We start from the raw sequence: 13982 nt of genomic DNA, 5'->3' as shown, positions 1-13982 counted from the left end.
AATGACTAGATACCCACATGAAGCTGACAGTTCTATCGCTTTCCTTCATAATATGAATTCTGGCAAGAATAATCCTTACAAGGGGGTCAAGAGTAAATTCATTTTGAAATGACCAAAGACCGTACTCGGTCTTTGATCCATCAATATATATTATGCAGTAGTTAGAAAATTTTCTGATAATATTGTAATAGTTCAGTTTATGTTGTTGTGAGTTCAATTCTGACTTTTTCATTAAACTTCAGTCAGCTAGTTTTCATGGAGGGAACTCCGGGAAAGCGAGCGTGAAAACTTTCGAGTCTGGGATAATACGTTGCTTTTATGTGTGTACCTGTTGGTCTGGTTGCCGTTGGTTTTTGTAGGAATAAATCATGGATTTTGTCATTGAAAAAGATATCATAATACGGGTGGTTAGGTTGACAGTATATTTTGGTTTTTCGAAGTTCAAGAGGAGGGAAGGCAGTCTCACAGCTGAGTGATATTACAGAACTCGTTCTGAAACTTCCCGTTATTAGTGTCAGAGAATTATTTTGAAGTTTTTTCAAAGTTTCCAGTCGTGTTGGTCTGGCCGAGAAGTACACTACAATACCATAATTCATTCGAGAGATAATAAGGCTGCGATAAATATTCAGTAGAATTTCATAGTCATCCCCAAGAATTTTATTATTGTTTTCAAACTGTATACGCATTCCATTTATGTTGAGGTTGGGATTATTATGAAGTTTTCGCTTTATACAGAAGTGAATCGCCTTTGTTTTGTTTGCTAACAATTTAAGACCTGTACTGTCTGCTCTGCTGTGAAGCTCATTTATGGTGTTCTGAAGTATCTCCTTAGCATCAGAAGTTATTGAATACGAATAGAATATAGCCAGATCTTCCACATATGCACTTATTTTCACTGGACCTTCCACTACTTCTATTATGCCGTTTATGGCAATTGCAAACAGAATGGCACTCAATGTAGAACCTTGGAGTATACCGTTCTTTATATCTCGAGGGTTTGAAATAGCTTTTTGGATTCTAGTCCTGCATATCCTGTTATTGAGGAACTGTTGTAGGAAAAGCGGTAGATAGCCTCTGAATCCCCATTCATGCAAAGATCTTAGTACACCGTATCTCCACGTGAGATCGAAATCTTTTTCAATATCAAGAAATATAGCGGTTAGATGTTTTCGTTTGATGAAGCTGGACTGGATTTCATGTTCCAAACAAGATAGTGGATCTAAAGTAGAACGAAATTTTCGGAATCCTGCGTGGAATCTGGAGAGAGGGTTTCTATTCTCCAAACACCAGGTCAGACGGTTGTTTACTATTGTCTCCAACAACTTACTATGGCAGCTGGTAAGCTAAATTGGATGGTAACTCTCTAGTAAGGTGCGATGTTTACCAGGTTTTAGAACTGGAATAATATGAACCCCTTTCCATCTTTTCATCTTTTGTTTTTAAGGAAGATGTTTAAGGAATTCGTAGTGGTACCGCAGGTTGTGCTGTGCTTAGCGCTTTCCTGCATTCATCCATAGTGAGAGATGAGTTGTAATCATACAACTCTTCTGTCCGAAAATTTATTTTATTTTGTTCGTATGCCTCTTTGATATCAAGAAAATTTTTGAAATTTCTTTTGGAGTTGTTATGTCTTGTTAGTCCTGTATGATATGACTAGGCGACGGAAAGAAATTCTTTCCAGAAATGCTTCTGATTTTTCTCCATATCTCAACTAGTGATGTGTCTGCGGTCATAGAGCTCGTGAAGTGTTTCCAGCTTTCTCTTTGACTGTTCAGTATCAGTTTCCTTATTTTCGCACGCAGACATTTGAAATTGATCATATTATCTTGTGGTGTAGTAATGAATATTACTAGAGTTTTTTCCCAACACCAAATCGTTATTTTCAACACCTCGACACGTGTTTCGATCACCAAGTGATCATTTTCAAAGAGGAAGAGTAAACTGAGATGATCACTTGGTGATCGAAACACGTGTCGAGGTGTTAAAAATAACGATTTGGTGTTGGGAAAAAAACTCCAGTAATATTCATGTTGAAAGCATGTTTCTTTTCTTTAACAATTGCAGCAATATCTCCGTTCCACCATGCTACTTCTTTTTCTAAGCTGTTCTATTTTTGATTCTCGTTATTCATATATAGGCTGATTCTAGGATCGCATGTGTGATATTTTCAACTATTGTAGCGTAGAATTTGTCCCAGTTGGCTAGATGTAGACAACATTTTTCAAATTTATGTTGTGGTATGAATCTGCTGGCGCAATTTATGGAAATTGGTATATGTTTCACAGCAAAATCGTCTAAAACTGTCTATAGGGTGCAATTTCAGGCGAGCAAATGATCTATCGCTGAAGGACAATTTCAGCGAAAATTGATGAAGGTACCTTCCCCTGTGTTGAGGAGTATGAGATCTGATTCTTCAATTATTTCTCCAGTTATACGTCCACGGTAACCCGTATCTTTCGAGCCCCACACGTTGCTATGTGCATTGAAGTCACCCATTATCAAATGGGGCCTAGGAAGTTGTTGGAAAATATAAGATAATTCAGTTTTGGTCCACTGATCATTCGGCAGATAGACATTACAAATAGTTACTGAAATGGGTGATTTTATTGATATCGCCACAGCCTGTAGGGGGATATTTTCAACCATTATAGATTCTCTGACTAGCATAGCAACTCCTCCGTGGGCTCTCGCTACTGGCATAATATCATGCTGAAAGATATTGTAGCCTCTGAGACTATATTTCTCATCGGGTTTCAAGTGAGTTTCTTGAAGGCATAGACAGAAAAGACGCTTTTTCAGTAGAAGTTTCTTTATAATTATATAATGGTGGTTCATTATAATAGTAATGAAGTTTCCAGTAGATCTGAGGTCCAGGTAGTATCTGCTGATAACATACGATTTAAGGCGAATGTAATTATATCACAGTTATTATCACAGTTTATATCACAATTTATATCACAGTTTATATTAGAATATTTTTATTGAGTTTGCGTAGATTTGGAAATCTTTCTGCAAAAACACGACACAAGTTCTGTCCATTATCTTATTTCATTCACCATAAATGATTATTAATTTCAGAAAATCTTCATTAGAATACCCCAAACGAGACATTTTGCTCACAAATAGAAAATTACGACAATTATATTGCATCAAATGTTCACATATTTGTTGTAACTTCATTTGTTTTTGAAGCTTTATTGGTTTGGTATTGCTTCGAATAATTTACATTTCAAATATTTCCCAAAATCGGATATATCTTGCCGGTGGTGTATTTTAGGTATAGGACATTCTTCATGAATTTAATTTTTTTTCGTAGTATCCATGTTAGGAATCACACTTTAAAAGGTAAGACCTCGGTAGTCCTTAGCTCGCTTCTTCTTCTGAGAGTAATCGTTCGTATGGGGGCGAAAGCTATAAATACCAACTATTCGCAAGCATTTCCAAAATCTTACATTGGTGTCGAGGCTAAGGACTAAGGATTTTTTTTTTCTAATTAGGATTACGTGACTGATACTTGGCAAGGGGGTCAGAAGGTCTAATGCCCGGTGTACACGAGCAAGTAAAATTATCACAAGTTACTGTCCGAGAGTAATTCCACCTATACTTGCGCATGTAAACACTCTCTGAGAGTAGTCTCCCAGCAAGTCAAAATATTTACGGCAAGCGGTTGCGGTGAGAACCTTGTACCAGTGTAAACAAGTTAGGAGAGTGCTCTAGGAATCACCTATTTATTTCGGATTTGTTGAAAGTTTAACTGCAAGTGAAAAAAGAATGCTCCAGCCATTCTTCTGATGTATTTGGGACCTGAAAATAATCATTTTGTTACTTTTTTAGGATAATTTTGAAAACATTGCGAATACGACTTTGCAAAATTTAACTGAGGCAACGCCTACAACTGCCGATAAAAAAACAAATAAAAAAAACGTATATGCATTGACGATGCTACTATGGAAAAAGCAATGACTGAATTGAAAAAACCGTGTGATGAGTTCAATATATTTGGAGGCTTTGTTGCTTCTGAACTTAGATCATTGCAACATGATTACAATAGAAGAAAATTGAAATGTGTCATTCAGAAAGCTATATTAGACATAGCAGAAATCGACGCCAATGAAAGAAGTGCTTCAGCTTTGTCTATTCTGTCCCACCATCCACGTTTCAACCCATAATACATCCAGTTCCCATCGCTCATTCATCAACCTCACACAGTGCAAATTCATTCAGGTCTGAAGTTTTCCGTGAAACAGGTAATGAAAATAATTAATAGATAAATAGTTGGCTAACTGCACTTAAACATAACATTATTAGGCACAACATTTAACTTTGCCAGTAGCCAGAATAAACTTTTTAGCAAAGTCGATTCTTAAAATTACATAATATATTTTTTATATGTAATACTAATTTTACGTCTGGTGGTGTTGAAGTGCTTATGGTATAACTAGACTTACCTTAAAGTAATCATTTTTGGGACCTCTGTCAGAGCCTCACAGCATTCAGGAATTATCCTTGAGATCGTACATACAGGGATTCGAAACAGATACATGAGTGAATGGTATGAATCACCTACAAAAAACTTTTTATTTTTATTTTTTGTTATGATTAAGTTTTGTTATTTTTTTTAGAAAACTGAAAGTTACTCTCATTAACAGGCAGTAGCCAAAGCTAGTTTAATTGTCAAAGAATGAAATACTTTGTTTTTAAATTTGGACGTGTTTATATGTGGTAAAATAAAGTTAATGTTACCTTAATATAAATATTTTATTTATAGGTTACTATTGAAATATTTACCTGTAGCTAAAAACCTTAACGTTAGAGCCAATCGTTCTCTTGGTTTAATGGATTCGCGCATATTTGTGTCAATTTTTGATATTTTACTAGACACTATTTCTAGTAAAAAATTAAAATCGGCTTCTGACATACGCAGAAATTTTTTTAATTGATTTGGATCTTCACTTCTCAATTCAGATAATAACATGATATCAGTACCAACAGTTGTTCTCCGGGCTATCCACTCTTTAACCCATAATCTTTTTCTAGACTTTTCTCTTTGTTTTTTTGAACGCAACATTGTAATAACTACAGCTGCTGCTGCGACTCTTTTTCTGTGACGATACATTTTATCACACTACTGTCCCACTATTCGTGTAAATAGGTACGCAATCACTTGCTGAAAGTATGCACGGAGTTGTCTTGGGATAGCAATCGCCACAAGAAATTGCTTCAATTATTTGCCTGTATGTAAACGTTAGCGGAAGTCACTCTCAGAAGTGCTATCGCAAGTTACTATCTCGTGTACACCGCGCATAAGAAGGCCTGAGCGGTGATGCGGAGTACTTTGGGGACCGATGGGCGCAGTCCCACTCTCTTTGCATATCTCCGATACTCATTCCATCCGGCATCGATGACGTCACACGTTTCTCTCTTCCACTCACTAAAGTTTCTCTTTGAAACACTTACCAGCGACGCACGACCTTGAAGGGTGCTCGGACCAAGCTTGTTCATCTGCTAAAGAGCAAATATGCGCGTGTGGAAAGCTTCCACATTAGGGAACTCCTTTGGAAAAACCAAGGAAATGTGTGAACTGTGAAGGTAGGTCGGTAGCCAAGCGATTCGGCATGGGTGCGTTGTTCACTCACTCGAATTGACTGCCGTGTTGGTCGGTGGTTCAAGCCCTAGTCTGAACGATCGATCTTCACTTGCTATCGTCCAACCCGTGTTAGGAATCACACATTAAAAGGTAAGACCTCGTTAATTCTTAGCTCACACAAGTTTCGACTTCTGAGGGTTGTCGTTCGTAGGGGTGCGACAGCTGGTTAACGGAAAAACAGATTCAGCTTGATACACAAATTGCGCCACTTATTAAATAGAACACCTTATACAAAAAATAAAAGTCGAAGAGAAAATTACACATCACGAAGCGAAAAGAAAAGTTCACATCAATAATACAAAACTCCTACACTGAATGTTTCATATGCTGATGTAACTAGAACACACAATGAAACTGTTACAGTTGCCATAATTATGTTTTCGCCTGATGCTTTGTTTGAATTTTCCCCAAATCAACTCGATGGGATTGAAAACACAAAAATAGGGGGGAGGAAGTCTCAGTATGATGTGTCTATACTTTTCAGCAATACTCTCAAGGGCATACACTTTTTCAAATGTTTTTATCTGTAAAACTTCAAGTAGTTGGTTTTTGGTATAGTGATCTTCAAAATACAAATTGTTATCTATCAAAAAAAACTCTTCATTTCATCTTTCCTCGAATTTTTGTTCGGTACTTTGATGAGCTGCCGCGAATGATGGAAGCGTTATCAAGAAATATTACACTATTCGCATCCAAATTTGGGATCAATGTGTTTTCAAACCATTCCTTGAAAATATTAGCTTCCATGTTCTTATGATATAGTCAACATTGCAGTCCTCAGGTTTTTTTCCACATAATTTCAAAGAATTCGGAACCCATCCTTTACTTCCTCCGCAATGCAGGCATGTCAGGCGTATACATTCTCGAACTATCAGTCCACTCTTTCGTAACTGTGTCGTGAGTGTCATACCAATTTTCGTCCAAATAGAAAATTAGCCGATTTTCTTGTCTATTTAATTATTTGTTCTGATTATTTGTTACGCAATTCCACTATTCTTCTGCTTTCCATAACTGCTTCCCGTTTGTTTATTATTTTGAATCTAAATCCTAGTTTCTTTATCCAATTCTGAAGAGTTTTGTCACAGCAGCTCACGATTTGGCCGGAAGTATTCAATTTCTTCCTTATGATTTCAGTTGTAGAAATCTCATTGCTTTCGTAACAGTCGCATATTGTTTTTTCAATGATTTTATCAGATGAACATCTAAAGGTTTTGATAATCCTGTATTAGATCGCATCTTGCGTTCATAAGATTTGTTTTTGACTATTTACTTACAGTTGGTAAAGGAATTTCGGTCAAATCTGATGTTGCCTGTAATAGTTTGTTTTACTCGAAACCGTACGTGAGATGTAGATTCTTATATACTTTGAAATATACTCTCTGTGATTCAATATTCACATGCATCTGAATCTTACTCACTGCTATCTCTTTTTCGGATTGTTCACCATCGCTATTGGAATGACTACACTGAAAAAAGTCTACGTCGTTATCACACTGGTTTTTAGTATTAGTAACCCTCTTCAATCTGAACCAAATTTATTATTTGAATTTTGAAGCATATTCTTCTTAGTTGTTGACTGGACAATTTCAATAACATTCAAAGGTCAAGTATTTCGAGAGGAAAATGAATGACACAAAATAATAATATTTCATTAACATTAAAAAAAAAAACTAAACAACAAATACATATTCTCAGACAATGAAAAATCAACAAAATTAAAACAACTCGACTAGTATATATTATAAAAGTACATCCACTTTCACAAAATTTCAGAATGAATCAAGACAAGACACAATATATAAATAAATAACAAATGAATAAATAGCTTTATTTTCCTATAGACTACAAAAGTATAAGGAAGAGTACCAAATTACAAATGAGTATTATTCACTAGTATATGCAACAGTAAACAAAGCTTGAAATCAATGATCTACACATGCCCAACACATTGCTGAATTCTATCATGTAGATATAAGAAGGAATATTGTTAGAAATGAATTACTCATATTCTAAGGTGTATTGGGTGATACTAATACTTTAAAAAAAGTGGATGTATCTGTCAGCTGACAAATCAACAACAGGAATTGAGTATTTTCAAAAGTTGGAAAGTTCAATATCATTTATTGACAAATTGAACAGTGAAGGTAAATAATAAAAATCCCGTGTGACTCCTTATGAAACCAATATCATTATTTCTCCTTCCCCACCCCATCTGTTTAGTAGTAACGATCCGTCATGAAATAGCAAAATATTTTGTAGTGTATTTATTATCATCGGCCTCCCAATCACCAATTGAGTTTTATTGCAAAAATATTCCCGTTTTGTCTTTAAAATAATTTCTAAAATTTTAGTATGTTCTGATTGGTACAGTACTTCAATTAAACATGATATTGGTATATGCAAGGTGAAATACTGAACTGATTCTGAAAGAATAAAATGAACACAATTAACATAATACTACAGTCACTTGCCAGGGTGGCTGGTTGGCTCGGTAGTGAAAGGCGCCATTCTTGTCCACATGCAAAGCAAGTATTACGTGAGTTGTCCAGATGCCAGACGTGACTCGTGATGCTTTTTTGCTAAATCGTTGATTTTAGCATTGGAGTACAACTTAAAGTTGAAATCTACCAAAATGTTCAGTTTAAAACTAACATATTTGGTATGCTACTGCTTCGTGAAGTGAAGCACAAAATGGAACACATATTTACAGGTGAAATAACATATCTATTCGCTATGCAACAATGCCCCGCTATTCATTCCAACTTCGGCATTCAAGAGACAACATAGGATTTTATTGATTACTGATGGATTACGAAGTTTACTACAAAGTTTATTAAGTATAACATAGACATTTAGTTTCAATGATCCGATAAAAGGACTGACACTTAAAATCAGTTCACTGTCTGTCAGATGAAGTGAACCAAAAATGAATGCCTTCTGCATTCGCCGGCTAAGATTTCTGCCATATTATGACAAGCCGGTATGATTTTTAGGTTTGAAAGCAGTGTGTCTGTCCACCAATTATTATCACTATTATTATTATATTGGTATTTCAAGAAGACATTGAAATGTACATGAGAAGTGAGGTTTGAAAAGGCAAATTTCATTCCTTGCTGCGATGAAACTGTAGATAAAACGTAAAATTGTGAAAATGTGAAAGATTATCAGCTATAATATCCCAAGGACATTGATAACTAACGAAATAATTTTATCACAGTTTTCGAAAGCACGTTATTTGGTAACATCCCGACGCCGAAGGCGGAGGGATGTTACCTAAAATAACGTGCTTGAGGAAGTTGTGATAAAATTATGAGTTATTTATCAATGTTCGAGGGATATTCAGTGAGAAAATTTTTTGCAATTCGAACAAAATTATTTATTGAACACACAGTTATTAAAAGAACAATTCGTATAATGATATAACTCCATAAATATTTTCCAAGTGTATTTTTTACTATTGACAGTATTTTTTGGTGTATTTTCTTCAATGATTTTGTCAATTGCCGCATCATTTTGAACACCAAAGCGAGGAAGTGACATTTTCGAAATAAATTGAATTACTGAAATGTCAAACAACTTTATTGTGTTGGTTGCTTAGCAATGTCATGACATAAGTGATAACTACCCGTGAAAACTATCCATGGGTAGTTATCAGTGTAATGATGGTTTCATTGGTTATTTCGACACACATGACTAGAAATAGACAAATTTGATAGGATAATTTTTTTGGCAAAAAATTTTCAAAGTAAATCAATATACTCATCAGTAACTTTATCTCCTGCAGCTGGCTGCCATTCGTTGTTCTCCTCCAGATGCAAGTTGTACTCCCATCAGCTGTCGAAATTTTTCGAATTATTAAAATATTTTTATTATTCTAGAGATAAAATATAGCCGGAGTCGGAAATGGATGTCGAGTCACATTAGACTCGCTACGGATCGAGTGTTCATAATCCCACCCTAGGTCTAAAAAACATTCAATATATATGATCATAATCAAACTACAGTTCAGAGAAGATTCTTTATCAGTAAGTGCCATCAAAATACTTTGCTTCGAATTTTGATGACAATGGCTCAATTCTGAAAACATTTTTAACATAATTTGGAGTATCAATGATTTCCATTGAAGTCAAATTCGGCTGCTAACCAATATAATATCCTCGGTTTTTGTAATCAAATATTGAAGACGACAGATAATTTGATTACTTTAGATAACCTGTTAACATATATGTACATTGACGTCTCATCCTCCCGCCAAAGATTGACTGATTTGTCATATAGCATAATCAGATTAAGGTATTTACAAATGATCTCTTATAGGTCGATGTGAAGCTAGGCTGATAAGCTCCCCGTTGAACATTGCTTTACGCAAGTACAGGTAGTGGATGTGACAATATAATTATCAAATTCTACGTTGAATTACTCCATATTTGCAATGATAGACGGACCTTGCAACATAAAAAGACAGATGAATCAATACTTACACTCTTTATCCTAAGAGGATTATTAATCTGTTCAATTGAAACTTCATAATATTTCCATAGTCTCAATAAATTTGCACAATTACCTGGAATTTGAATCAGTATCTTCTCGAATTTGTTAGCAATTGCTCTGCTGCATTAGAAAATCCAACTTGAAGGCTGTGTGATGATTGACATTAACTTTTGCCTGCTGAATGTCTTGATAAAACATGTTTCCTATTTTCATCCAGCAATAGATGTAATCTAAATAAAAATAGAGCATTGTATTATTTAATAGATGTGTATTGTAAACAGACGAATTGAAATTCTGATAGATATGTTGTGGAACATAAGCATATACCCAATTTTTTCAGTAAGTATTACTACACATACGAATCTTTCATGACAGAGGTGAAGATTGTATACCAAATTATACTAATATATATATAATAATAATAATAAATCCGCTTTATTGATAATACAAAAAAACAATACAAAGATACATTTGAAAATGAAAATAAGTTCAGGAGATTCTGGCGAAGTCTAGCTCAAAGCTACTCTAACTCAAGCAACAAACACCACTCCATAATACACGCGAACATACAGAAATAAAAGACAATTAACAGTGATGGTACCACGAAATAAGAAACATAAATAAAAGTAATAATTGTTGATCGAATGCATAAAACATTTCAATTTCTTACCAAATTCAGAAAAAATGATCCAATAAGTTCACCTTAGTCAAATATCTTTCGCTTTTTTTGTATGTCTAAAAGTTATTTCTTTTCTTGAAACATTGAATAGATATTTTTTCAACAGTCTCACCTAGATGTTTTCTGAAGGTATCTGAAATATATTTCACATCAGTTGAGTCCAAATCAAATGCAAATCAACTAAATTAAACACATACTTGATAGATTTCACTCACCTACATACGTTTTTTTTTTCAATGACTGTTTTGGTTTGACTTTGATTATAATTGGGAAGATGTAATTGTATCAATGTAATGAAACTACGAACATTTTGCACATATTGTGGTTCTTGATTCTGGAACCTTGACACCAACAAAGTCCTACTTTCCACAGAATCCAAAGTTATTTTGTTACTTGATATTTATTTAATTTTGTCTACACAAAATAATTTGGCACTACCATTACTCACTTTTATGTCATTCTGCATAGCCATATTAACAATTTGAAAGCTTCAGAGACAAAATGGAAGCAAATAAATCGATTTGGAAAATATTCATGATAAATGGGTCTCCAAAGCAGGCAACTGTCTCAAAATTTCACTCAACATTATAATGCAGGATTATGAAAAATTAGGAACAATGAATGAATGAATACATTCAATAATTTCATCATAGTAAAGCTTCTTCAGTGTCATAGATCTTTAATGAGTTCAAAACTTCAACTTCCACCATTATTCCCACATAGTGTATGCAAGCGCATGGACTATAGAATTATGACAAAGTACGTTATGATACTTTAATTTATGATGTTTTACGTTGTTAAGTACGTTATGACGCGTTACGATTTCTACCGATTACGAATATGATCGTTTGATATTATGATGCGTCGCTGTTTTGATGGAATGATTTCATGATGCATTGTGTGTTTGTGATTGGTTGATATTATGATGCGTTAGCGTTTTGACGGAGTACATTATGGAACTGTACATTATGCCGCTGTAGATTTCTATCTTACACTATATGATCAATTGCGATTTCTATCGTTCGACGTTATGATGAAGTAAATTTCTGTGTATTACGATTTATATCTTGTACATTATGATACATTAGGTGATACATCTGAAGGTGTATGGAATATCAAAATAAGTACTGGTCAAATCAACAATACGCGATTTTTCATAAATAATTAATCCGCTACACACTTCGAAATTATCTTTAGTGGAACTATTTGTAGTCGTTTGGGCATCCTGAAAATTTTGATCTTCAACCGTATGAGCTAATTTCACTTTAGCTGCACCACTGTTTGTGCTTGCCAACTTCAGACAAATTTGCGAGTACGGTCCATACTGTTCTGTAACTTTTCATGGCTTCAAACGTAAACATACGATAATTTCAATAACTTACCTATGAAATGTCGCATTGAAAAAATCTTTTTTGAGGACATGAAACAAGCCCTACAGAAAAATTATCAAAGCGGTCTGGGAGCGGTGCCTGTGCGCAAGTAGCGATTCACATTAGATTTGAATCGCTGGAGATTAAATCCATTTGGAAAAACGTTCTCAGGAAGTTTATTTCACATGCAAGCAGTTTTCCAAATGAAAGAGATCATGAACAGTGAAGTTCGAGGTGTACTGAGTTGACCTCAAAACGACGAGCATCCACAATCCATCGCGTATTTTTTATATGTACTGTTCATAATGGAATCAAATGTGCCAAGATTTATTTTTGTTTGCACTAGTATTGAAACACACTAAAACCGAACACTGAACCATTGCGATTTAGAAAACTGAACGTCAAATGCCTTTTCTAAAAAAGTGAATGCTTCGAATACTAAATCACGACTAATACGCTTCGATTTATCTTACTATAAGTTCACCATACTTCAGTCACTCAGTGATTTAAGTGCGTATTCCTTTGGTTTCTATTTCATGGTAGAGAATGATATGAATGTTCCAAAAATGTTAGGAACGGGAAATTCAATTACGTCTTTGATAAATATTTCATTTAAATTTGATGATAAATATTTCATTCTGTGTTTGGATTGTTCTAGATTAAATTTGGAAATCTAATCAAATTTGGTGTTTTTTCTCTCAAGTATACTCTTGTTACAGATATACTTGCACTGCAACAAAGGCAAGGACGAGGTGTCCATGCTTGTGGCGGCAAAAACTTCAGGGGCCACTCCCTTGGTTATAGCCTGCCGAAATGGACACTATGACGTTGCTGAATACCTTATAGAAAAATGTCATGCGGATTTGGAGCAGCCTGGTTCCGGTAAGTTTTCACCTCTAGAATAATATTTTTTTGTAAAACTTGTAGTACCCAAGTAGGACTAATTAGTGATAATTGGGCCGTCTTACTTGGTGTTGGAAAATGTGACAAAATATTTTTATGTACTTGCAAGGTCATCTGAAGTAAAATTATTGATATATATTTTATTACCTGTCGAATAATTGTCGAGGATTTGCCGGTAAAGAAAACTAATTATTGCAGAAGCTGCTAACTTCATATCAAGTTAGCAACCCTAATAAAAATTAGATAAAACTCAAATGTTAACATTTTTGTTACCAATATTTCGAATAATTGACGTAACTTGTTCTCTCAACAAATACTGATAACAAATTTTCCACTTTTTAGTTGTATCGAGGCTTTCACTGGGGTTTTGTGCTAACTTTATATCAAGTGAGCAGAATCACCTATTTTAAAAAATGATGCGCGTCAATTGTTTTTTCTCCATAAACGACTGTCGAATTGGATACAAGTAGATGAACAAAGAGGCTTCTGGCACAGAATCTCATGTATTTTCTTATGGAGCTGAACTTTTTGCAATTTTTAGAGGGAAACGTGTGACGTAATCGATTCAGAAAAGGATGGAATGAGTATCGTAGAGATTCAAACGGCTTGGAACCCTTGGGACTCCGCCTCACCCCTCGGACCCCCTTGTCACGCACCAGTCACGTGGTCCTAATTAAAAAAGCAGTCAAGCTGCTGGAAAATAATTCCATGAAAATCAAAAAATAAATAGATAAGTACTCTTTGATCATTCCCATATTGATTTCAATTTAAGAGCCACCGGTTGGGCATCGTCAGTACCGGGCAGGCGGTCTTCGATTGAAGACAAAATGAGAAGAAACCAAGAAAGTACTTGATAAAAATAGCTGCGTAAACGCAAGCGAAACATAAGTGG

General features: G+C 34.8%; 1 protein-coding gene across 7 annotated transcripts in view; it reads left to right on the top strand.

Moving 5' to 3' along the window:
• Window positions 1-13982, top strand: part of LOC111512544 (protein fem-1 homolog CG6966) — a 452752-nt gene that overhangs the window by 305495 nt on the left and 133275 nt on the right. For all 7 annotated transcript variants that reach the window (XM_074179254.1, XM_074179257.1, XM_074179255.1 and 4 more), the window contains one exon: window positions 12907-13069. In XM_074179254.1, the coding sequence (XP_074035355.1) occupies window positions 12907-13069 (163 nt within the window). The remainder of the gene's footprint in view (window positions 1-12906; window positions 13070-13982) is intronic.

Source organism: Leptinotarsa decemlineata, unplaced genomic scaffold, assembly GCF_025532065.1.
Source record: "Leptinotarsa decemlineata unplaced genomic scaffold, Ldec_3_MD MMD2_tig00004839_RagTag_RagTag, whole genome shotgun sequence".
Classification (NCBI taxonomy): Eukaryota; Metazoa; Arthropoda; class Insecta; order Coleoptera; family Chrysomelidae; genus Leptinotarsa; species Leptinotarsa decemlineata.
The sequence above is the reverse complement of the archived record's forward strand: the minus strand, read 5'-3'. Positions and strand labels throughout refer to the sequence as shown.